The sequence below is a fragment of the Eleutherodactylus coqui genome, chromosome 8, assembly GCF_035609145.1.
Source record: "Eleutherodactylus coqui strain aEleCoq1 chromosome 8, aEleCoq1.hap1, whole genome shotgun sequence".
Taxonomy (NCBI): domain Eukaryota; kingdom Metazoa; phylum Chordata; class Amphibia; order Anura; family Eleutherodactylidae; genus Eleutherodactylus; species Eleutherodactylus coqui.
The window spans coordinates 174,624,400-174,650,220 of NC_089844.1; the positions used below are offsets into that span (position 1 = coordinate 174,624,400).

At 46.2% G+C, this 25,821-nt stretch overlaps 1 protein-coding gene across 1 annotated transcript in view; it reads left to right on the forward strand.

The window, feature by feature from the left end:
* The window catches only part of LOC136578029 (transmembrane protease serine 9-like), a 68,653-nt gene that overhangs the window by 22,278 nt on the left and 20,554 nt on the right, over window positions 1-25,821 (forward strand). The window contains exons 5-7 of the mRNA XM_066577936.1: window positions 11,904-12,178; window positions 14,500-14,546; window positions 23,534-23,674. Coding sequence (XP_066434033.1) covers window positions 11,904-12,178; window positions 14,500-14,546; window positions 23,534-23,674 — 463 coding nt within the window. The remainder of the gene's footprint in view (window positions 1-11,903; window positions 12,179-14,499; window positions 14,547-23,533; window positions 23,675-25,821) is intronic.

Consider the following 25,821-nt stretch of genomic DNA (forward strand, 5'->3'; position numbering starts at 1 on the left):
CTGCGACGTTCAAGCGCTATACCACCCCCCTGCAGTGAGTGGCTGGCGAGATCAGGTGTCACCCGAGTATATAAATCGGCCCCTCCCGCGGCTCGCCACAGATGCATTCTGACATAGAGGAGGGAAAGTGCTGTTGGTGCCGGAGCTGCTATAGGGAGAGTGTTAGGAGTATTTTAGGCTTCAAGAACCCCAACGGTCCTTCTTAGGGCCACATCTGACCGTGTGCAGTACTGTGGAGGCTGCTTTTTGCAGTGTTGCACTTTTTTTTTTTTTGGTATATCGGCCGTGCAGAGCATTGCGTCCTGCAGTAATTATACATTGTCCAGGGCCAGTAGTGGTGAGGCAGGGACAGAAGACATATACAGTGTATATAGGCAGTGGGCCTTTCCAAAAACATTTGGGAAAAAAAATCTATTTGGGCTGCCTGTGACTGTCCTCAGTGTACTGGGTCTGTGCTGGGGGTAGTTGTCCTCCTAATTCATACGCAGCCAGCTAAGTGTTACAGCAGGCTTGCGCAAAATTATTTCCTGGCTCTGTGTTGGCTGTTACATCACCGCTGTATTCCTGTCCACAGTGCAACAGTCTGCAGTTATTTTACATACTCCAGGGCCAGTAGTGGTGAGGCAGGGACAGAAGACATATTTATTGAATATAGGCAGTGGGCCTTTCCAAAAACATTTGGGAAAACAAATCTATTTGGGTTGCCTGTGACTGTCCTCAGTGTACTGGGTCTGTGCTGGGTGTAGTTGTCCTCCTAATTCATACGCAGCCAGCTAAGTGTTACAACAGGCTTGCGCAAAATTATTTCCTGGCTCTGCTGTGCGTTCCGTAAGCGAAGTCAGCCTCCAACCACAGGCCAATAAGTGGCACATTTAATTACAGCGTTCTGTTTCTGCACTACTGGTAATACAGCAGGGGCCAGGGGTAGAGGCAGGGCCAGACCGAATAATCCACCAACTGTTTCCCAAAGCGCCCCCCTCGCGCCATGCCACCCTGCAGAGGTCAAGGTGCTCTACGGTGTGGCAGTTTTTCACAGAGACGCCTGACAACCGACGAACAGTGGTGTGCAACCTTTGTCACGCCAAGATCAGCTGGGGAGCCACCACCACCAGCATGCGCAGGCATATGATGGCCAAGCACCCCACAAGGTGGGACGAAGGCCGTTCACCACCTCCGGTTTGCACCACTGCCTCTCCCCCTGTGCCGCAACCTGCCACTGAGATCCAACCCCCCTCTGAGGACACAGGTACTACCATCTCCTGGCCTGCACCCACACCCTCACCTCCGCTGTCCTCGGCCCCATCCAGCAATGTCTCTCAGCGCAGCGTCCAGACGTCGCTAGCGCCACTGTTTGAGCGCAAGCGCAAGTACGCCGCCACGCACCCGCACGCTCAAGCGTTAAACGTGCACATTGCCAAATTGATCAGCCTGGAGATGCTGCCATATAGGCTTGTGGAAACGGAGGCTTTCAAAAGCATGGTGGCGGCGGCGGCCCCGCGCTACTCAGTTCCCAGTTGCCACTACTTTTCCCGATGTGCCGTCCCAGGCCTGCACGACCACGTCTCCCGCAACATTGTACGTGCCCTCACCAACGCGGTTACTGCCAAGGTCCACTTAACAACGGACACGTGGACAAGCACAGGCGGGCAGGGCCACTATATCTCCCTGACGGCACATTGGGTGAATTTAGTGGAGGCTGGGACAGAGTCAGAGCCTGGGACCGCTCACGTCCTACCCACCCCCCGAATTGCGTGCCCCAGCTCGGTGGTGGTATCTGCGGCGGTGTATGCTTCCTCCACTAAACCACCCTCCTCCTCCTCCTCCTCCAACGCAACCTCTGTCTCGCAATCAAGATGTGTCAGCAGCAGCATGTCGCCAGCAGTCGGTGTCGCGCGTCGTGGCAGCACAGCGGTGGGCAAGCGTTAGCAGGCTGTGCTGAAACTACTCAGCTTAGGAGAGAAGAGGCACACGGCCCATGAACTGCTGCAGGGTCTGACAGAGCAGACCGACCGCTGGCTTGCGCCGCTGAGCCTCCAACCGGGCATGGTCGTGTGTGACAACGGCCGTAACCTGGTGGCGGCTCTGCAGCTCGGCAGCCTCACGCACGTGCCATGCCTGGCCCATGTCTTTAGTTTGGTGGTTCAGCGCTTTCTGAAAAGCTACCCACACTTGTCAGACCTGCTCGGAAAGGTGCGCTGGGTCAGCGCACATTTCCGCAACTCCAAATAAACCGAAAATAGTCTATCGTAGGAATAAAACCCTGCAAAATACACTAGCCCCTTCGAATCCCCTAAAAAAATTCCAAAAAGAAATAAACCATAAACCCAAGATAGTAGGAGTGTATAAATGCGGAGGAAAGCGCTGTAAATGCTGCGACAGCATTGGACAAGGAAGAAAAGAGGTCTATTGTAACAGAGAAAAGAAAAACATAAAAATAGACCAATTCCTGAACTGTTGTTCTCGTTTTATAATCTACCTAATTGAATGTCCATGTGGATTACAATATATCGGTCGCACCACAAACACCTTGAGTTCCAGATTAAATCAGCACAGATTTAACATCTCTATAGGTTATATAAAACATAGTGTTTCACGACACTTTGCGTTAAAACACCAAAAAAAACCAAAGGACCTTCGCATTACACCTCTAGAACACATCCGTACTCATTCCTTCTCGAAATTAAGAACCAGAGAAATGTTCTGGATCTATAGGATGGATTCATTAGTGCCTGTCGGACTAAATGAAGGGCTAGAAAAAATATAAAGAATAACACCATATAGAATCATCACACTAGAATAGAATTATATAGAGCTAATTATTAGGTTTTATACATTATTTATGAGATAGAAATAGATATCATATGAATTATATGACGTTATTATACTATTTATGTGGATAGATATAGGATTGTCTTCAATATCAATCTAGAAGTATTCCCTCAAGGAAAATGTATATGAATTTAATCCCCTTTTTTATAAAGTAGGAATAAGACATATGAATTATGTATATGTATGGGTAATCAACCTTTTAAAATAACTTCTTTTAGATTTTATGTATATTTATGAGAAGTATTATGTTGAGATATTATTAGGTTGAGAATATATCTGTTGTATTTGTTTTAATGTAGGTATACCGCTATTCAGCGGAGTTTTAAATTTACTTCCATCAGCCGGAATCCGGAGCTCAACGCGCAGGGACCGAGATACGTAAACTGCGTAAGTTTTAACGTAGCTACGTAAACGGCGTAACTCCCCGAGCTTTGAGCCGTCATATCAAAATCCCCGCCGCATGATGAAGAAAATGTAATTTTTTCACTTTCCGGTGTCATAGAAACGGGAAATTTGGCACGAGCATTGATTATGTCATAAATAGGAAAAGTTCATAGGTCCCAACTCGATTATTCAATTTTAGCGCAAAAGAATTGGCATCGAAATTTTACGTACGGAATGTAATTTTTTCACTTTCCGGTGTCATAGAAACGGGAAATTTGGCACGGGCATTGATTATGTCATAAATAGGAAAAGCTAATGGGTCCCAACTCGATTATTCAATTCTGTGCGCAAAAGAATTAGCGTCCAAATTTTACGTATGTAATCTAATTCTCTCACTTCCTGATGTCATTTTATATAAAGGAAACGTCACATGGTTGCCTCCACGTGGTATTTCCTGGGTAACGCAGAGAACTATGCAAAATGGTGAACATATGTTTTTTCCTCAGTATCTCTAGAGTATTTCCGTGTGATAAACACCAGGACCAAATTAACTCGGGCGAAGCCGGGTATATCAGCTAGTCTATATATATAAAGCTGAAAGCCCTCACTGACTCACTCACTGACTCACTGACTGACTGACTGACTCACTCACTGACTGACTGACTGACTGACTGACTGACTCGCCAAAAGTTCTCCAACTTCCCGATATCGTAGAAACATGAATTTTGGCACGAGCATAAATTATCTCCAAAATAGGAAAAGTAATTGGGTCCCAACTCGATTATTCAATTCTAGCGCAAAAGAATTGGCGTCGAAATTTAACGTTCATAATCTAAATCTCTCACTTCCCAATGTCATAGAAACTTAAAACTTGGCACGGGCATTGAATATGTCATAAAAAGGAAAAGTTAATGGGTATGAACTCCATTATTCAATTTATGCGCAAAAGAATTAGCGTCCAAATTTTACGTGCGGAATGTAATTTTTTCACTTTCCGGTGTCATAGAAACGTGAAATTTGGCAGGAGCATTGATTATGTCATAAATAGGAAAAGCTAATGGGTCCCAACTCGATTACTCAATTCTAGCGCAAAAGAATCAGCGTCCAAATTTTACGTGCAGAATGTAATTTTATCACTTTCCGGTGTCATAGAAACGTGAAATTTCGCACAAGCATTGATTATGTCATAAATAGGAAAAGCTAATGGGTCCCAACTCGATTATTCAATTCTATGCGCAAAAGAATTAGCGTCCAAATTTTACGTGCGGAATGTAATTTTTTTCACTTTCCGGTGTCATAGAAACGGGAAATTTGGCACGGGCATTGATTATGTCATAAATAGGAAAAGCTAATGGGTCCAACTCGATTATTCAATTCTATGCGCAAAAGAATTGGCGTCGAAATTTTACGTATGTAATCTAATTCTCTCACTTCCTGATGTCATTTTATATAAAGGAAACGTCGCATGGTTACCTCCACGTGGTGTTTCCTGGGTAACACAGAGAACTATGCAAAATGGTGAACATATGTTTTTTCCTCAGTATCTCTAAAGTAACCATGACATCATAAGATTTTCCGTGTGAACACCAGATAAACACCAGTACCAAATTAACTCGGGCGAAGCCGGGTATATCAGCTAGTCTATATATACAAAGCTGAAAGCCCTCACTGACTCACTCACTCACTCACTCACTCACTCACTCGCCAGAAGTTCTCCAACTTCCCGATGTCGTAGAAACATGAATTTTGGCGCAAGCATAGATTATCTCCAAAATAGGAAAAGTAATTGGGTCCCAACTCGATTATTCAATTCTAGCGCAAAAGAATTGGCGTCGAAATTTTACGTACGTAATCTAAATCTCTCACTTCCCAATGTCATAGAAACTTAAAACTTGGCACGGGCATTGATTATGTCATAAATAGTAAAAGTTAATAGGTCCCAACTCGATTATTCAATTCTATGCGCAAAAGAATTAGCGTCCAAATTTTACGTACGGAATCTAATTTTCTCACTTTCCGGTGTCATAGAAACTTGAAATTTGGCACGAGCATTGATTATGTCATAAATAAGAAAAGCTAATGGGTCCCAACTCGATTATTCAATTTTATGCGCAAAAGAATTAACGTCCAAATTTTACGTACGGAATGTATTTTTCTCACTTTCCAGTGTCATAGAAACGTGAAATTTGGCACGAGCATTGATTATATCATAAATAGGAAAAGCTAATAGGTCCCAACTCGATTATTCAATTCTATGCGCAAAAGAATTAGCGTCCAAATTTTACGTGCAGAATGTAATTTTCTCACTTTCCGTTGTCATAGAAACAGGAAATTTGGCACAAGCATTGATTATGTCATAAATAGGAAAAGCTAATGGGTCTCAAATCCATTATTTAATTCTATGCACAAAAGAATTAGCATCCAAATTTTACGTACGGAATGTAATTTTTTCACTTTCCGGTGTCATAGAAACGTGAAATTTGGCACGAGCATGGTTTATGTCATAAATAGGAAAAACTAATGGGTCCCAACTCGATTATTCAATTCTAGCGCAAAAGAATTGTCATCGAAATTTTACGTGCGGAATGTATTTTTCTCACTTTCCGGTGTCATAGAAACGTGAAATTTGGCACGAGCATTGATTATGTCATAAATAGGAAAGCTAATGGGTCCCAACTAGAGATGAGCGAGCACCAAAATGCTTGGGTGCTCGTTACTCGAGTCGAACTTTCAGCGATGCTCGAGAGTTCGTTTCGAGTAACGAACCCCATTGAAGTCAATGGGTGACTCGAGCATTTTTGTATATCACCGATGCTCGCTAAGGTTTTCATTTGTGAAAATCTGCAAAACACAAGAAAGTGATGGAAACGACACAGAAACGAATAGGGCAGGCGAGGAGCTACATTTTGGGCTGCATCTCAAGTTCCCAGGTCCCACTATTAAGCCACAATAGCGGCAAGAGTGAGACCCCCCCCCCACTGTCAGCGTAAAGATCGTTCTCCTCTGCCACAGCTGTAACAGCTGTGGCAGAGAAGAACGATGTTAGCCCATTGAATTCAATGGAGCCGGCAATACAGCTGGCTACATTGAAAGCAATGGGCTGCCGGCGTACGCGGGATGAATTGTCGGGAAGGGCTTAAATATATAAGCCCTTCCCTACAATTCATCCAGAAATGTGTAAAAAAAAAAAATATATATATATATATACTCGCCTGGTCCCAGCAGAACGATGTTAGCCCATTGAATTCAATGGAGCCGGCAATACAGCCGACTCCATTGAAAGCAATGGGCTGCCGGCGATCGCGGGAGGAATTGTCGGGAAGGGCTTCAATATATAAGCCCTTCCCTGCAATTCATCCAGAAATGTGTAAAAATAAAAAATATATATATACTTACCTGGTCCCGGCAGACGGAGTTCAGCACGGCAGGCTGCAGATCTCCTGAACTGCTCTGAACAGCTGTGAGTAGTATTCAGCAGCCGGGGATTTAAAATCCCCGCCTGCTCAATGAGATGCCTCTGATTGGTCACAGCCTGACCAATCAGAGGCATCCCTCACGCACACCCATTCATGAATTCATGAATGGGTGAGTGAGGGCTGCCTCTGATTGGCTCAGCGTAGGGACATGAATTCATGAATGGGTGTGAGTGAGGGATGCCTCTGATTGGTCAGGCTGTGACCAATCAGAGGCATCTCATTCAGCAGGCGGGGATTTTAAATCCCCGGCTGCTGAATACTACTCACAGCTGTTCAGAGCAGTTCAGGAGAACTGCAGCCTGCCGCGCTGAACTCCGTCTGCCGGGACCAGGTAAGTATATATATATTTTTTATTTTTACACATTTCTGGATGAATTGCAGGGAAGGGCTTACATATTTAAGCCCTTCCCGACAATTCATCCCGCGATCGCCGGCAGCCCATTGCTTTCAATGGAGTCGGCTGTATTGCCGGCTCCATTGAATTCAATGGGCTAACATCGTTCTGCCGGGACCAGGTGAGCATATATATATATTTTATTTTTACACATTTCTAGATGAATTGCAGGGAAGGGCTTATATATTTAAGCTCTTCCCGACAATTCATCCTGCAATCGCTGGCAGCCCATTGCTTTCAATAGAGCCGGCTGTATTGCTGGCTCCATTGAATTCAATGGTCAGTGCTCGTTTAATCGAGACGAGTACCGCGTGGTGCTCGTCTCGAGTAACGAGCATCTCGAGCACCCTAATACTCGAACGAGCATCAAGCTCGGACGAGTATGCTCGCTCATCTCTAGTCCCAACTCCATTATTCAATTCTATGCGCAAAAGTATTAGCGTCCAAATTTTACGTACATTATCTAAATCTCTCACTTCCTAATGTCATAGAAACATGAAATTTGGCACGACCATTGATTGTGTCATAAATATGAAAAGTTAATGGGTCCCAACTCGATTATTCAATTCTAAGCGCAAAAGAATTAGTGTCCAAATTTTATGTATGTAATCTAATTCTCTCTCTTCCTGATGTCATTTTATATAAAGGAAGCGTCGCATGGTTACCTCCACGTGGTGTTTTCTGGGTAACGCAGAGAACTATGCAAAATGGTGAACATATGTTTTTCGTCAGTATCTCTAAAGTAACCACGACTTCATAAGATTTTCCATGTGAGCACCAGATAAACACCAGTACCAAATTAACTCGGGCGAAGTCGGGTATATCAGCTAGTCCTTTATAAAGCGATCATTGTTATGTTTAGTCATGCTTGAAAAAGGCGCTTATGACAGTGCCGAAACGCGTTGCAAGACCCATATGATTTTATGTACAATTTGTACAATTAAAATATACTTTGCTGCATATTGTAGAGACCTGGTAGTTTCCTCATTTTGGACTGCAAGACCCCGAAGAAAGAGCGCAGAAGGAGTTTTTTGTTCTTCCTTTCAAAAATTCAGATTCTATATATACAGTAATTTCCTTATAGAGAAAGGGACTTATTCCAAACAATTTTCAGATTTTTTCCAGTACTTTGTTTAGACCTCCAGGAACACGAGTGTTCAGCCTGAATATCCAAAGCATTTCCTTGGACTTAGACAAAGTATTTAGAGTCTATATGTTCTAGAGGGGTTATTTGTAATAATTAGGTAACTTTATTAGGGACATTCATAAAATGTCGAGAAATGCTATGTTTAGCATACCCATTCAGAATATTAAATCTATGGTTATTACATAACTCGATCCACAGGTCACGCGTTGTCTTAATTTGATGGCTTTCTGCTCGTGATTTACTATTAGTTCTTTTCTCCCATGTACACAGTGACTTCACCAGCAGAATAGTGAGTGCAGCTCTGGTAATGAGTCTGCAGTTATCAAGCTTGGATGTGACTAGGGGGACTTATCCCCTAAACTGCCGCTCCCACTATTGAATAAACCAAAGTGAAACCGATGCTGGCTTGTTGTGGGTAGGCCACAGCCTTTATTTAAAAAATAATTTCAACTGGTGTCTAAAACTTCACTTTTCTCCTTCCATGCCACTAATAACTTTCTAAACTTTAAAACCTAATACTAATAACGATAAAAGGCGTTAGAAGGCCCCTAACGGCCTGACAAGCCCTTCCATTCCATTTGCTGGCATGGAAGTCCTAAATTCCGCCAACCGGCTGTGACAACTTCTCTAACCACGTTAAATTCTCATAACCCATTTTTCTTCAACCCCCCCTCCCCTCCGATTAGGTCGCTTCCTTTCTAAGTCCCTCCCCCATGCCCCCCAGTCCTCAGCTTCTTCACTAGCCGTTCTGCTGCTATCTGGGCTGTGCTGTGATTTTCTCTACTGTGTGCTCCAGGGAAGGAAGATCTCTCCACCTGAGGCCAGATGAACCACATCTGTAAGCACCCATAAGTGGGAGTTAAATTTGTGTTTGGACAACTACTTCGAGGACAAGAAGGGGTCAAGATATTTTTTAAAGTCCAATTTCTACAGAAAGTGAGTTTAGGATTTTTAGGAATTTTATTCCCCTTAAGGATATCCCAATGTTTAAACAGGATTTTCTTAATCAGACTAAGGTGAACACTACATTTAGTGATAAATTTAGTTTAACCCTTTAAGGACTAGGCACAGTAAATTTACGGCGCCTGGTCCTGGGCTTAAAACCCCGGCGATAGTACAATTATGGCGGCGCTTTAAGCCCCCTGGCTCTGCAATCAACTAGAGGCAGGACTGGTTATCAGCTATTAGTGACAGCTGATAACCCGGAAGAGAAGGCAGGATGGGGATTTAACCCTTTCTGCCTTTTCCTTTGCCAAGTACACAGCGCTCAATGAGCACTGTGTACTAGAAAGTGAAAATGGAAGGGTTTCTTCCACTGCTAGAATCGAGGAGGGGAGGGGGGAAGGTTAAGTGACCGCTGGGGTTCCCTGCTACAGCAGAGCTGGAGGGTCATACTAGACCCTGGCCAGCTCTGTCAGTGACTAATGTCACTACAGGGGTTCTTTTCCCCTGTAACTGGGTCTTCTATGGATGCCCCAGCTACAGTGGGAAAATGTCAAATAAAAAAGAACAAAAAGCATGTTCCCATGCTTTATTTTAGCATAAATATACTAATTTAAAAAAATTATTCTAAATGGTAAAAAAAACATTTTTTTAGCTTTTTACCCCCAATAAAACTAACAAAAGGAAAAAGAGTCAGTGAAAAAGATATTTTAAAAAAATAATTTTGGTAGCTAAAGGAAAAAAAATAGGGCAGTAAAACCACCACATGGGTAAAATCCCTAAAAAGTGTCTGATCCTTAAGGGGCAAAACAGCCTGGTCCTTAAGGGGTTAATGGTTTGAATCTTTGTCTTTTGGAATCAAATTTCTCTTTTCGTTTTGTGTTCACTTATTACCTTCTCATAGGCTGAGTCTATTAGGCTTTTATCATATCCTTTCTCTTTGAATCTGTCTTTCAGGGTGACTGCTTATTCCTTATATGTATCAATTGAAGAAGAATTTCTCCTTCTTCTCCTAAACTGTCCATAAGGGATATTCATTTTTCAGTCTTTATCATGACAACTGGAAAAGCTGAGATAACTGTTGGAATCTATTCAAACCCAAAGACTCCAGCTGCTATCTCAGCTTTTTCAGGGTACTAGAGCCTACATTCCTGCCAGTATCACATCTTGTATCCAGTCTAGAGGTGGTACAACAGGATACTAGAGCCTCCATGCCCACCCGTATCACATCTTGTATCCAAGCTAGAGGCAGTACAACAGGGTACTAGAATCTCCCTGACCTTCCGTATTACATCTTATATCCAAGCTGGAGGTGGTACAACAGGGTAACAGAGCCTCCATGCCCATCTGTATCACATCTTGCATCCAAGCTAGAGGTGGTACAACAGGGTAACAGAGCCTCCATGCCTGCCCATATCGCATCCTGCACCCAAGTTAGACACATTGCAACATGATACTAGAGCCTTTATACTCATCCATATCACATCTTGTATCCTAGCTAGAGGCACTGGAACAGGGTACTAGAGCATCCAAGCCATCTGTATTACATCTTGTATCCAAGCTGGAGGTGGTACAACAGGGTACTAGAGTTTCCATGCCCACCCGTATCACATCTTGTATTCAAACTAGTAGTGGTACAACAGGGTACTAGAGTTTCTATGCCTGCCCGTATCACATCTTGTATCCCAGCTAGAGGCAGTACAACAGGGTACTAGAACCTCCATGCCCACCCATATCACATCTTGTATCTAAGCTAGAGGCAGTACAACAGGGTACTAGAATCTCCATGCCCACCTGTATCACATCTTGTATCTAAGCTAGAGGCGGTACAACAGGGTACTAGAACCTCCATGCCCACCCGTATCACAACTTGTATCTAAGCTAGAGGCAGTACATCAGGGTACTAGAGTCTCCATGCCCGCCCATATCACATCTTGCATCTAAGCTAGAGGCGGTACAAGGGGGTACTAGAGTCTCCATGCCCACCCATATCAAATCTTGTATCTAAGCTAGAGGCGGTACAAGAGGGTACTAAAGTCTCCATGCCCGCCCATATCACATCTTGTATATAAGCTAGAGGCGGTACAAGGGGGTACTAGAGTCTCCATGCCCGCCCATATCACATCTTGCATCTAAGCTAGAGGCGGTACAAGGGGGTACTAGAGTCTCCATGCCCGCCCATATCACATCTTGTATCTAAGCTAGAGGCGGTACAAGAGGGTACTAAAGTCTCCATGCCCGCCCATATCACATCTTGTATCTAAGCTAGAGGCGGTACAAGGGGGTACTAGAGTCTCCATGCCCGCCCATATCACATCTTGTATCTAAGCTAGAGGCGGTACAACAGGGTACTAGAACTTCCCGACTAGAGGTCAGTTTTCCACAATAAAGGATCTTTTTGCTCTTATATTATAATCACTGACTTGTATCAACGTTACAATCACACAGAGAAAGTTTCCTTCCATCCAGTTAACTCGTTCTAGGGGGGATGGGGTTTTTATAATGTGTATACATTTCTATAGTTGCATATATGTAGTTACACAGTTCCATATATTGTAACACACTGTATATAGCTCCATAGGCCATACACAGTTCCATATATTGTAACACACTGTATAGAGCTCCATAGGTCCATACATAGTTACATAGTACCACATATACAGTAGTTGCTTAGTATGGTTGGAAAAATGTATATGTCAATTAAGTTTAATCAAGAGATGATGTCTTTCAGGGGGACTCCGGAGGACCTGTTGTGTGTAACGTCAATGGCATCTGGTACCAGCCTGGCGTTGTAAGCTTTGGAGACGGATGTGCCTTACCCAACCGTCCAGGGGTGTACACGCTGGTGACCTCCTATGAGAGCTGGATACAGTCCTACATAACAGATCTCAGCTTCCAAAATGTAATCAATATCCCAGAACCGACTACAAAATGCAGTGGAAACGCGAACGCGTCCTGCTATCTGCTGACACTTCTCATTATTACAGCCTCAGTGCTCCGATATCTGTAACTTATAATGTATGGATCCGAGTAATAAACCATTTTATTCACTGAAATGAAGCCAGTAGTGCAACACCTGATAAACTGAAGGCCAGGCACAATCGCCGTAGACCCTAGTAGAATGCAGTGGGCCATACGATAATTTAGAGGAGCTACTTGTTCAATGCAGACTAATAATGTGAGCCACTCACTCAACCCAGGTTGGGGAGGAGTGACTGCAAACAAACATAGTCTGCACATGTGAACGGATACCAAGGACACCAATCACGGATAGGTGCGCCACACTATACAGGAGTGTGACCCCTACTGCCAAAGCAGTGGAATGCCCTGTGTCTCCACAGTGGGTCACACTGGCTGACATCTTGGGCTCCACCAAATGTATAGCAAACTGCATACAAAAATTACTGATAAATGCGGGTGTTAGTTCTGCATTTTGGCCAAGACACATATGCTGACGGGCCAACGGCAAGGGTCTACTAGAGTCTACGGCGATTGTGCCCGCCCTGCAGTCTATCAGGTGTTGCATTATTAGCCTCCTCTTCAGTGATGTCCGAGTAATAAAGCAGTTCTCATCCTTCCACCAGAAGTCACTGCATTCTGTAGAAGAGTCTATGTCCCAGTCTCCATGGTTGTGTCCACATGGAATCTCTATGGATGAGTGTGATGCTAGCGGGGGCTTCCCTCCATCCACCCTCAGATCTCATCCATACTAATATTATAAATGCGACAGTAACTCCGTCTGTCTGTTACCTTTTCTCGGCTAAACCGCTGGAGCGATTTTGGTGAAGTTTGGCATGGAGATGGCTGCATCCTGAGGAAGGGCATAGGCTATGCTTTATCCTGAAATTAAATAGAGTTCCCTAGGGAGCTGCACAGTGTGGCGAGATGGATGGGAAGGGGGAGCACATCATACGCTATGTCCACACAAGTGGGCAGACACATGAGGGCAGACATCGTTCCCGATGTATGTGACTATTATAATCACAGCACAGCTTTTATGTTACCTCAGCAGTATAATATATAACAACCAATCACAGCACAGCTTTCATGTTACCTCAGCAGTATAATATATAACAACCAATCACAGCACAGCTTTTATATTACCTCAGCAGTATAATATATAGCAACCAATCACAGTGCAGCTTTCATGTTACCTCAGCGGTATAAGAAACAGCAACCAATCACAGCGTAGCTTTCATGTTACCTCAGCAGTATAATATATAACAATAGAGATGAGCGAGTATACTCGCTAAGGCTAACTACTCGAGCGAGTAGTGCCTTATTCGAGTATCTCCCCGCTCGTCTCTAAATATTTGGCTGCCGGCGGCGGGCGGGGGAGAGCGGGGAGGAAAGGAGGGGAGATCCCTCTCCCTCCCCCGCTCCCCCCTGCTCACTCCCACAACTTACCTGTCACCCGCGCCGGCACCCGAATCTTTAGAGATGAGCAGGCAGATACTCAACTAAGGTACTACTCGCTCGAGTAGTTAGCTTTAGCGAGTATACTCGCTCATCTCTATATAACAACCAATCGCAGCGCAGCTTACATGTTACCTCAGTGGTATGATGTATAACAACCAATCACAGTGCAGCTTTTATTTTACCTCAGCAGTATAAGAAATAGCAACCAATCACAGCACAGCTTTTATGTTACCTCAGCAGTATAATATATAACAACCAATCACAGCACAGCTTTTATTTTACCTCAGCATTATAAGAAATAGCAACCAATCACAGCGCAGCTTTCATGTTACCTTAGCGGTAAAATATATAACAACCAATCACATCACAGCTTTTATTGTACCTCAGCAGTATAAGAAATACCAACCAATCACAGCGCAGCTTTTATTGTACCTCAGCAGTATAAGAAATACCAACCAATCACAGCGCAGCTTTCATGTTACCTCGGCAGTATAAGAAATACCAACCAATCACAGTGCAGCTTTCATTTTACCTCAGCAGTATAAGAAATACCAACCAATCACAGTGCAGCTTTCATTTTACCTCAGCAGTGTAAAAATGGTTTTCTTTTGAAAATTATATTTCCCATCCATTTTTGTGTCTTCTTTGATATGCCGCGCAGTCAGATCTAGCGCGTAGGCCTAGCAGAGCTAGAACATTACTGGAACCCAAGAGTCTGATGACCAGCTGAGGCAAGAAGGTGTCAACAAGCTGACAGACAAGCTGCTCTAAGAGCAGTAGAGACCCCGCAGCATCTCAGGCCCGGTGGACTTCAGAGTATAAGCGTCACGCATCTCCTAGAGCTACAGACACATTGGAGGAATCTTAGATCCACCAAACCCTAGATGCTGATGTCACACGTCTTTTAGAGCTACACCGACATTGGAGCAATCGCAGGTCCGCCAGACCTTGGATGGTGAGTGTTGTACGTCTCTTAGAGACCCGAGAGCAAATTCAACTTTTTAGATTTCAATATACAGCAAAACACAGCTTAGATGAAAAAATACAAATTCCATGTGGATGAAGTCACAGCTGACAAGCTAGTCCTTCATATATTAACCATCAACATCCTTCATATAATACACTTTGTATAGGTTCAAAGGTTGGAGGGCCAATCCAGTTCTCAGCACGGATCTCCAGAATACAAGGCTCAGTACTGTCCATTCCCCTCCGACCCTGCTCAGGAATGACTTATTAGAGATCTTTGGGCAGAGATCTCCCTCTCTGGCAATTTGTGTTGCTCTGAAACCTCAAACATCACCAATGAGCTCTTTGGACCTCTAGCAGACATATCAGAAGGGATGTTCTCGGCTGGTTCTTGTATAGCGGCAGTGGACACTTGTCCCGGACTGTGCAATGAGGTGTCTCCATGTTAGTTTTTTTTCCTTCTTCTGTTGTTGGTATGGTTCACAGACGTAACCCTGCCAGCAGTTTTGAATGACCTCTGTCGGCAGCCCTTAGAGAACGGAGCTACAGCCTTTTGAAGCTGCAGAGAAGATTTATAGGGGTGACATTAATTTCTGTACATATTATCACTCCATCAATCAGAGAGCATATTTACTCTCTGATTGTCACATATGTTTTTTTTCCCAGAGAAGGAGTGAAAAGATGAGGACTTGCTTACCTAATTACTCCCCTATACTGTTTAATCCTGCAGATGGTGCAGTCATTGCTGATTGTGAATCCTAAACTTTTTTACCTTAAAAAAATGTAATACTTTTTCCCCTTACACAAGGATTTACATATTGGAAAAATCAAAAGACCCCCCCCCCTCCCCCCACACACACACACCGCACATATAATTGGTATTACCATGTCCATAACATCCTGCACTACAAAATATCACATTGATCCAGCAAGTCAAATTCCGTAAAAAAAACTATAAAAATAAAGCTGTTTTATGATCACTTTGCTTCCCAAAACAGGAATAAAAATAATGACAAAGTTGTGTATGCGTCAAAACGGTACCAATAAAAGCTGCAAGTCGTCCTCAAGAGAGAGTTCTGTCAACTGAATAATGAATACGCTCTGGTCCTGGAATGCGGCGCCACACAAGAAGTCTATTAAAAAAACGGATTTATATTGTATAAAAGTGGTAAAACACCATAAAACCTCTATAAAGTTGGTATTATAATTGTAATGACCGGTAGAATAGAGGTAACATAATATTTATACCGCACGGTGAGTGCCATGAAAAGAAATTGTAATGAACAACAGTGAAATGTATTTTTTTACATAATGACCAGCAAAAAAACAATAGAATTTATCGAATACCTAACATGTACCTGAAATTGGTTCCTATAAAAACCAGAACTCCTCCCACAAAATACAAGATGTCCTACTGACACAGTGAGGAAAAAAGAAAAAAGATATGACCACTGGAACACAATAGGGGAAATAATGTACTGGCCCTTATGGCTAAAATTAGTTATGTCACTAATGGGTTAAAAATGCACTTAAGGCCTCTTCTACGAGGGCGACAGCGATATTGCCGCAAGAAAATTGCGTTGATATCGTATCTGTGTTCTGTGCGATATCGCTGCGTATTCTTGTGGCGATATCACAATTTTGTGTCACTAGAAAGTTGCGTGTGGTGCCACAAAGTCGAGTGACCTTGTAGCACTCTTTTGCCAGGATTTTCGGGGGGGGGGGGGGGCTTGAAATATAAGCCCTACCCCTAAAATAAGCCTTGAATGCATTAAAATAAAATAAAACATACATCACCTCACAGCTGCTGTCAGGTCTGCCGCACATCTCTTCAGCTCTGGTAGACTTGCTTGTAGTTTTCAGCAAGCACTTCCTGCTTGGAGGTTCAAAAACCCCACCTCCAGGAAGTGCTGGCTGTGATTGGTTCTCGAGCACCACGGCTCAGCCAATTAGAGTTAGGATTCCCCCTGCGGGCGCACAGTTCTTAGGTCGTATTCAAATTTTAAGGAGAAAGGTTGCATCTATACGCAAAAATCATCCGGTTGTCGATCAGTAAGCGTGGAAACAGCGGAGCGAACTTGCAAGTTTCACACAAGGTCCTCAGAAATCCACTATTAGAGTAAGCGGAGTATTGGACGTCCCACCACCAACTGTGTGGAAGATTTTGCGCAAACGTTTACAATGTTACAAATCCTAAAACCGCACAACAAAGAGTGGTGACGTTCTTTCTGTGAGAGTATGGAAACTCTGATGGAAAGCGATGGTGTCATGGAGTCTTTACTGTTTATTCATGAAGCCGCCTTCCAACAAAAGTAATGTCAGACTCTGGGAGAGGGGAAACCCACCGGTCTACATGGAGCAGATGGGCGACTTCCCCATGGTGAATGTGTTTTGCGCTACAACCTCTAGGACAGTGTCCGGCCCCTTCTTCTCCCATGAGGAAACAACCCCAGGGATTTTGTACCTGGACGCTACACATATGGCTTCTGCCGCAGCCGGAACAGGAGATCCCAGGTTTCATTTTCCAACAGGATCGGGTGGCCGACCCAACCCTCCATCGTCACAATGAAGTCAGAAGTAAGCAGTGAATACCAAATAGGGAGCCCAGTACTATGAATAAAGCATTATAGCTGGGGGCCCGGTTACAGGTTTTGCATTGGGGCCCAGAAGCCTGAAGTTACGCCTCTGATCCTGACAGAGATCCAAATCTGAGAGGGTGGGTGTCTTCCACCTGATCCTTCTTCACCGCTTACCCCCTCTTCCTCCTTCTTCTCTCTTCTTCTGCTTCTTAACCTCATCCTATGCTAAGTCCACCCCTTCTTCATTAAGGGTTGCTGCCCCCTAGCTAACTTAACCCCTCGCGCTCCAGTCCCTGGCAGCTTCATCAACACATTTTACTGCCTTCAATGACAATAGTGTACTTCTCCCTCGGCCTCCATATTCCCCAGACCTTATGCCTTGTGATGTTTTTCTCTGGGGGGAGTGTTGGAGTCTACATGTCCCCCCTACCACCCACCATGTGTGATCTACAAGGACACATTCCATACGCCATTGCATCAGTCAGGGGTGATAAAGGGGGTCACACTGAATACCTCTGATGGGAAAACATTTTTGATGTTGTGTTACAAAACTTTTTGAGCTTTTATTTCTATTGATATTAAATTTCTGTATCTGAGTAAATGGGAATCATGAGGTTCTCACATTGGGAAGATCCCTTATATTAGCCCAGGATAGGGAAGCAGTGGCCGAACATTGCACTTAAAATAATGGAGGACAGGATGAATGTACTTTGGGTGTCATTAAGCCCCACTGCATCATTCACAAAACTGCACATACTTTCATAACACACCAAAATCTCCTGTGACAAACATACTCAGCAGTTGTAAGATGTCCAATGATTAGAGATGAGCGAGCACCAAAATGCTCGGGTGCTCGTTATTCGGGACGAACTTTTCGCGATGCTCGAGGGTTCGTTTCGAGTAACGAACCCCATTGAAGTCAATGGGCGACCCGAGCATTTTTGTATTTCGCCGATGCTCGCTAAGGTTTCCCTGTGTGAAAATCTGGGCAATTCAAGAAAGTGATGGGAACGACACAGCAACGGATAGGGCAGGCGAGGGGCTACATGTTGGGCTGCATCTCAAGTTCACAGGTCCCACTATTAAGCCACAATAGCGGCAAGAGTGGGCCCCCCCCCCTCTCAAAAACTTTTACTTCTGAAAAGCCCTCATTAGCATGGCATACCTTAGCTAAGCACCACACTACCTCCAACAAAGCACAATCACTGCCTGCATGACACTCCACTGCCACTTCTCCTGGGTTACATGCTGCCCAACCCCCCCCCCCCTCCCCCCCACAGCGCACACCAAAGTGTCCCTGCGCAGCCTTCAGCTGCCCTCATGCCACACCACCCTCATGTCTATTTAGAAGTGCGTCTGCCATGACGAGGAACCGCAGGCACACACTGCAGAGGGTTGGCACGCCTAGGCAGCGACCCTCTTTAAAAGGGGCGGGGCGATAGCCCACAATGCTGTACAGAAGCAATGAGAAATAGAATCCTGTGCCACCGCCATCAGGAGCTGCACACGTGGGCATAGCAATGGGGAACCTATGTGCCACACACTATTCATTCTGTCAAGGTGTCTGCATGCCCCAGTCAGACCGCGGTTTTTAATTCATAGACACAGGCAGGTACAACTCCCTATTGTGAAGTCCCTGTGGACCCACAGCATGGGTGGCTCCCTGGAACCCACCGGCGGTACATAAAAATATCCCATTGCATTGCCCAACACAGCTGAGGTAGTAATGTCGTGCTTAATGCAGGTGGGCTTCGGCCCACACTGCATGCCCCAGTCAGACTGGGGTTCTTTACAAGTGGAAACAGATGCATTTATAATTCCCTGTGGACCCACAGCATGGGTGGGTGCCAGGAAGCCACCGGCGGTACATAGAAATATCCCATTGCATTGCCCAACACAGCTGAGGTAGTAATGTCGTGCTTAATACAGGTGGGCTTCGGCCCACACTGCATGCCCCAGTCAGACTGGGGTTCTTTACAAGTGGACAGATGTAGGTTAAACTCCGTGTGCACCTACAGCATGGGTGGCTCCCTGGAACCCACTGGCGATACACAAAAATATCCCATTGCATTGCCCAACACAGCGGATGTAACGTCAGCTGTAATGCAGGTGGGCTAAAAATTCATTTGATTACACTGTAGGCGAGGGCCCACAAAAATTGCTGTATCAACAGTACTAATGTACATCCAAAAAATTGGCCATGCCCAACCAAGATGGCAGGTGAAACCCATTAATCGCTTTGGTTAATGTGGCTTAAGTGGTAACTAGGCCTGGAGGCAGCCCAGTTTAACGAATAATTGGTTCAAGTTAAAGTTTCAATGCTTTTAAGAGCATTGAAACATATAAAAATTGTTTAGAAAAATTATGAGTGAGCCTTGTGGCCCTAAGAAAAATTGCCCGTTCAGCGTGATTACGTGAGGTTTCAGGAGGAGGAGCAGGAGGAGGAGGAGGAATATTAGACACAGATTGATGAAGCAGAAATGTCCCCGTTTTGGATGGTGAGAGAGAACGTAGCTTCCATCCGCGGGTGCAGCCTACGTATTGCTTAGGTATCGCTGCTGTCCGCTGGTGGAGAAGAGAAGTCTGGGGAAATCCAGGCTTTGTTCATCTTGATGAGTGTAAGCCTGTCGGCACTGTCGTTTGACAGGTGGGTACGCTTATCCGTGATGATTCCCCCAGCCACACTAAACACCCTCTCTGACAAGACGCTAGCCGCAGGACAAGCAAGCACCTCCAGGGCATACAGCGCGAGTTCAGGCCACGTGTCCAGCTTCGACACCCAGTAGTTGTAGGGGGCAGAGGCGTCACGGAGGCCGGTCGTGCGATCGGCTACGTACTCCCTCACCATCCTTTTACAGTGCTCCCGCCGACTCAGCCTTGACTGGGGAGCGGTGACACAGTCTTGCTGGGGAGCCATAAAGCTGGCAAAGGCCTTGGAGAATGTTCCCCTGCCTGCGCTGTACATGCTGCCTGATCTCTGCGCCTCCCCTGCTACCTGGCCCTCGGAACTGCGCCTTCTGCCACTAGCGCTGTCGGATGGGAAGTTTACCATCAGTTTGTCCACCAGCGCCCTGTGGTATAGCAACACTCTCGAACCCCTTTCCTCTTCGGGAATGAGACTGGGAAGGTTCTCCTTATAGCGTGGGTCGAGCAGTGTGTACACCCAGTAATCCATAGCGGCCAGAATGCGTGTAACGCGAGGGTCACGAGAAAGGCATCCTAACATGAAGTCAGCCATGTGTGCCAGGGTACCTGTACGCAACACATGGCTGTCTTCACTAGGAAGATCACTTTCAGGATCCTCCTCCTCCTCCTCTAACTCCTCCTCAGGCCATACACGCTGAAAGGATGACAGCCCAGCAGCATGTGTACCCTCACCAGTGGGCCAAGCTGTCTCTTCCCCCTCCTCCTCATCCTCCTCATGCTCCTCCTCCTCCTCCTCAACGCGCTGAGATATAGACAGGCGGGTGCTCTGACTATCCAGCGACATACTGTCTTCCCCCGGCTCTGTTTCCGAGCGCAAAGCGTCTGCCTTTATGCTTTGCAGGGAACTTCTCAAGATGCATAGCAGAGGAATGGTGACACTAATGATTGCAGCATCGCCGCTCACCACCTGGGTAGACTCCTCAAATTTTCCAAGGACCTAGCAGATGGCTGCCAACCAGGGCCACTCTTCTGTAAATAATTGAGGAGGCTGACTCCCACTGCGCCGCGCAAGTTGGAGTTGGTATTCCACTATAGCTCTACGCTGCTCATAGAGTCTGGCCAACATGTGGAGCGTAGAGTTCCACTGTGTGGGCACGTCGCACAGCAGTCGGTGCACTGGCAGATTAAACCTATGTTGCAGTGTCCGCAGGGTGGCAGCGTGCGTGTGGGATTTGCAGAAATGTGCGCAGAGCTGGCGCACCTTTCCGAGCAGGTATGACAAGTGGGGGTAGCTTTTCAGAAAGCGCTGAACCACCAAATTAAAGACATGGGCCAGGCATGGCACGTGCGTGAGGCTGCCGAGCTGCAGAGCCGCCACCAGCTTACGGCCGTTGTCACACACGACCATGCCCGGTTGGAGGCTCAGCGGCGCAAGCCAGTGGTCGGTCTGCTCTGTCAGACCCTGCAGCAGTTCGTGGGCCGTGTGCCTCTTCTCTCCTAAGCTGAGTAGTTTCAGCACGGCCTGCTGGCGCTTGCCCACCGCTGTGCTGCCACGCCGTGCGACACCGACTGCTGGCGACGTGCTGCTGACACATCTTGATTGCGAGACAGAGGTTGCGTTGGAGGAGGAGGAGGAGGAAGGTGCTTTAGTGGAGGAAGCATACACCGCCGCAGATACCACCACCGAGCTGTGGCCCGCAATTCTGGGGGTGGGTAGGACGTGAGCGGTCCCAGGCTCTCACTCTGTCCCAGCCTCCACTAAATTCACCCAATGTGCCGTCAGGGAGATATAGTGGCCCTGCCCGCCTGTGCTTGTCCACGTGTCCGTTGTTAAGTGGACCTTGGCAGTAACCGCGTTGGTGAGGGCGCGTACAATGTTGCGGGAGACGTGGTCGTGCAGGGCTGGGACGGCACATCGGGAAAAGTAGTGGCGACTGGGAACCGAGTAGCGCGGGGCAGCCGCCGCCATCATGCTTTTGAAAGCCTCCGTTTCCACAAGCCTATACGGCAGCATCTCTAGGCTGATCAATTTGGCAATGTGCATGTTTAACGCTTGAGCGTGCGGGTGCGTGGCGTCGTAGTTGCGCTTGCGCTCAAACTGTGGCACTAGCGACGTCTGGACGCTGCGCTGAGAGACATTGCTGGATGGGGCCGAGGACAGCGGAGGTGAGGGTGTGGGTGCAGGCCAGGAGACGGTAGTGCCTGTGTCCTCAGAGGGGGGTTGGATCTCAGTGGCAGGTTGGGGCACAGGGGGAGAGGCAGTGGTGCAAACCGGAGGCGGTGAACGGGCATCGTCCCACCTTGTGGGGTGCTTGGCCATCATATGCCTGCGCATGCTGTTGGTGGTGCCTCCCCAGCTGATCTTGGCGTGACAAAGGTTGCACACCACTGTTCGTCGGTCGTCAGGTGTCTCTGTGAAAAACTGCCACACCGTAGAGCACCTTGACCTGTGCAGGGTGGCATGGCGCGAGGGGGCGCTTTGGGAAACAGTTGGTGGATTATTCGGTCTGGCCCTGCCTCTAACCCTGGCCACCGCACTGGCTCGGCCTGTGCCCACAACCTCACTTGGCCCTCCGCGTCCTCGGCCGCGTCCACATCCTCTAGGCCTACCCCTACCCCTCAGCATGCTGTATTACCAGTGATTTGATTTCCCAGGCAGGAAAGAAATTGGCGCAAGGCTACACTCAACCGTAGCTGGTTGCGTCTGATTTTTGTACGTTGTCCACGCAGCACACACGTACACGGAGACCTTAGGACTGACACAGGCTGGCCAAATATAATTTTTTGTCCTTTTTAGCAAAGGGAAGGACCCACTGCGTATATTCAATGAACAATAAGTGTGTTGTGGCCCTGCCTACACAATTCTGTCCCTGTAGTATCAATGGAGGGTGCAATGCTCTGCACAGACGATTTTTAGAAAAAAAAAAATATGCAACACTGCTAACAGCAGCCAGCACAGTACTGCACACGGTTAAATTTGGCCCTAGAAAGGACCGTTGAGGTTCTTGAAGGCTACACTCACTCCTAACACTCTCCCTGCCTATACACCACTTCTGTCCCTAATGCCGGGTGCAATGCTCTGCACTGCCGATTTTGAGAAAAAAAACAAACACTGCTAGCAGCAGCCTGCACACAGGTAGATGTGGCCCTGAGAAGGACCGTTGGGGTTCTTGAAGCCTACACTGACTCCTAACGGTCTCCCTACAGCAGCACCAGCAGCAGCACTTTCCCTCAGCTAAGTCACAAGGCATGTGTGGCGAGCCGCGGGAGGGGCCGACTTTTATACTCGGATGACATCAGATCTCCCCAGCCACTCACAGCAGGGGGGTGGTATAGGGCTTGAACGTCACAGGGGGAAGTTGTAATGCCTTCCCTGTCTTTCAATTGGCCAGAAAAGCGCGCTAACGTCTCAGAGAGGAAACTGAAAGTAACCAGAACACCGCGTGGTGCTCGTTACGAGTAACGAGCATCCCGAACACCCTAATATTCGCACGAATATCAAGCTCGGACGAGTACGTTCGCTCATCTCTACCAATGATGTGAGATCTGGAGCTTTTCTTAAATTATTATTATCTTCAAATACAAAAATAAAACAAGTAAACTTTTTTTTAAAAAGTGTGAAAAAGAAATGAGCTGCTGAGAGATGACATCATAACTGTGACATCAGTTCCTGCTACATCCTGTGAGCCATCACATGGATTTTCCCCAGGAACAGGTCGACCCACATTCTGACTTAAGGTGGGGGATTCAGTGATGCAGCGAAAACACTACACACAGAGAGCGGGAACAGTCCTGAACAAAGGATGTTGTATGAAAACATCAATCACAGCACAACAAGAGCGAGTGGCCATGAACGGCGTCCAATATCTCACCAGGCTTCTGCTGCTGTTCGGTAAGTGGCTTCTACAATAACTTGGTCATGGGGAAAAGCGTTTCATGTGAAATACCTGAATGCCCTTGTTCCCCAATTTGCTGACCTACTATAGCATCATGGGACAACAGAGCTCTGCCTCCTTCTTTGCTGTGGGCACTGTGCCATATCATGAAGCTGATGTGCACTCTGTTCTGACACAGACTGCATTGGGACTTAATGCAGCACTGATGCCTGAAGCAGAGAAGAACCAACCGGGACTCCTGTAACATTCAGCAATTCCATCACTGGTGGAAAGTTAAACACAAATGAATTGGATGCGGTGTTGTTCTAGGGGCTTTGTAGGGTTACAGCAGGGTTAGCCTTTGTTGAATTGGGGCGCTCTTGTCAGGGCGATCACACCACAGTTACGTAGGTTGATCACAGGGCTTTTTATAGGAATAGTTTGCTATCATAACATCAATTCAGGCTGATTGTCCCTGGAAAGTCATCTATTTATATGGTACCATCAACATCAGAATTTGAGTCAGCAAACAGTGAGTACTGCAGTAATACCTGTTGTGCAACCCTTTACCCAGAGATTATATATTATCATTGCAGTGATACTTGGCAGCGTGTGGTAAGTAATCAGTAAAATCTGCCATGCGGGTGCAGAAGTCAGATAAAATCCATGCCTGGTTCATTTTTATAACTGTCTGGTGATCCACATTGCCTCAACCAGCGTAGACACCCAGAAGTGAAAGGGGCCAATACCATGTCTGAATACATCCACATGGAAGTTGACATACTCTTGGACCATCAAGGATTTGTGCTGCCTGTGACTCACAATCCTACTCAGTTCTGTTGCAGCAGGCTATGAGGGGCTGAAAGAGAAAAAGGATAAGAAGGGAGGGGAAAGGAGATCAGGAGAGGACAGATGACCCAGGGAAAATAAAAGAAGGCAAATGAGAGGGGAAGGAGAAAAGAAGAGGGGAGAGAAAAGAAGACCAGTAGAGGAGAGAACACTACAGAAAGTGAGGGGAGAAGAGTGGAAGGAGAAGTGAGAGGAGAAGAGGGATAAAGAAAGAGGAGAGAAGATGAAGAAATAGGTAAAAAGAAAGAGGGAGGGTACAAGACAGTGAGATGAAGAAAAGTGGAGTAGAGAAAGAGAGAAAAAGAGAAGACCAAGGTTATGAGATACACCCAGAGGAGAATAAGAGGGGAGGCTAGGAGAGATGACAAGAGAGGAGAAACCATGGGAGCAGGAGAGAAGAAGAGACTGAGAAAAAGGATTAGGACCAGAGGAGAAGAGAGACAAAAGTAAGAGGAAGAGAGGAAAGGAGAATAGGGGAGGAGTGGAGTGGGGAGGAAAAGAGAGAAGATCAAGAGGGGAGAAGAGAGAAGACTAGGGAAGAAGAAGAGGAAAAACCAGGGGAGAAGAACAGGAAAAACCAGGGGAGGGGAGAAGAGATGGGATAAGAGGTGAGAGAAGAGAAAACAAGAGAGACCAGTAGAGGAGAAAAGAAGACGGCTGGAGTCCAAGAGAAGGCAGAGGTGTAGAGAAAAGGGAAAGAGATGAGGGGAAATCACAAGAGAGGAGATGGAAAGAAGAGACGAGAGAAGGAGAAGAACATTTGCCCATAGATCAACTGATTTATCAGTTCCAGTATGGTCAGGTTTCTGCCTTCCATGTTCTGCAGTCTGAGGAGCTGATCTCACTTTGGAGTTATTGTAGATAATTACAGTAATTTCCAGGGATTAGGAACATTAGGAGCCGCCTCCATCCGATATGTAAACCGCGAGTCACACCGCCAGCACTACGCCACAGACTGCTTCGCCTACAGGCGGTCAGTGTCAGGATTAGTCTGGAGCTACATAGGGGCGTCATGACACAGCATGTATATATATGTCAGTATACTGATTTATCAACTGTATGGGAACTCACAGCAGACTGCACGAATGTTACCTCTGACGGAAGGCGCGAACGCCATGTGCACAGAGCCTCAGGCCGTTGACGTCACCCGGCTGCTGCACCTCAGCATAGATTCCACAGCAGAGCCAGACAGGTTATGGTGAGATCTTTTTACATTGCATAGAAAACCCTGCAACAGCCACCGTTACATAGAAAATAATGGGGGGACAGGAAGCCCGCTCTATGGGCATCATTAAACCCCCACTGCGCCATTTTA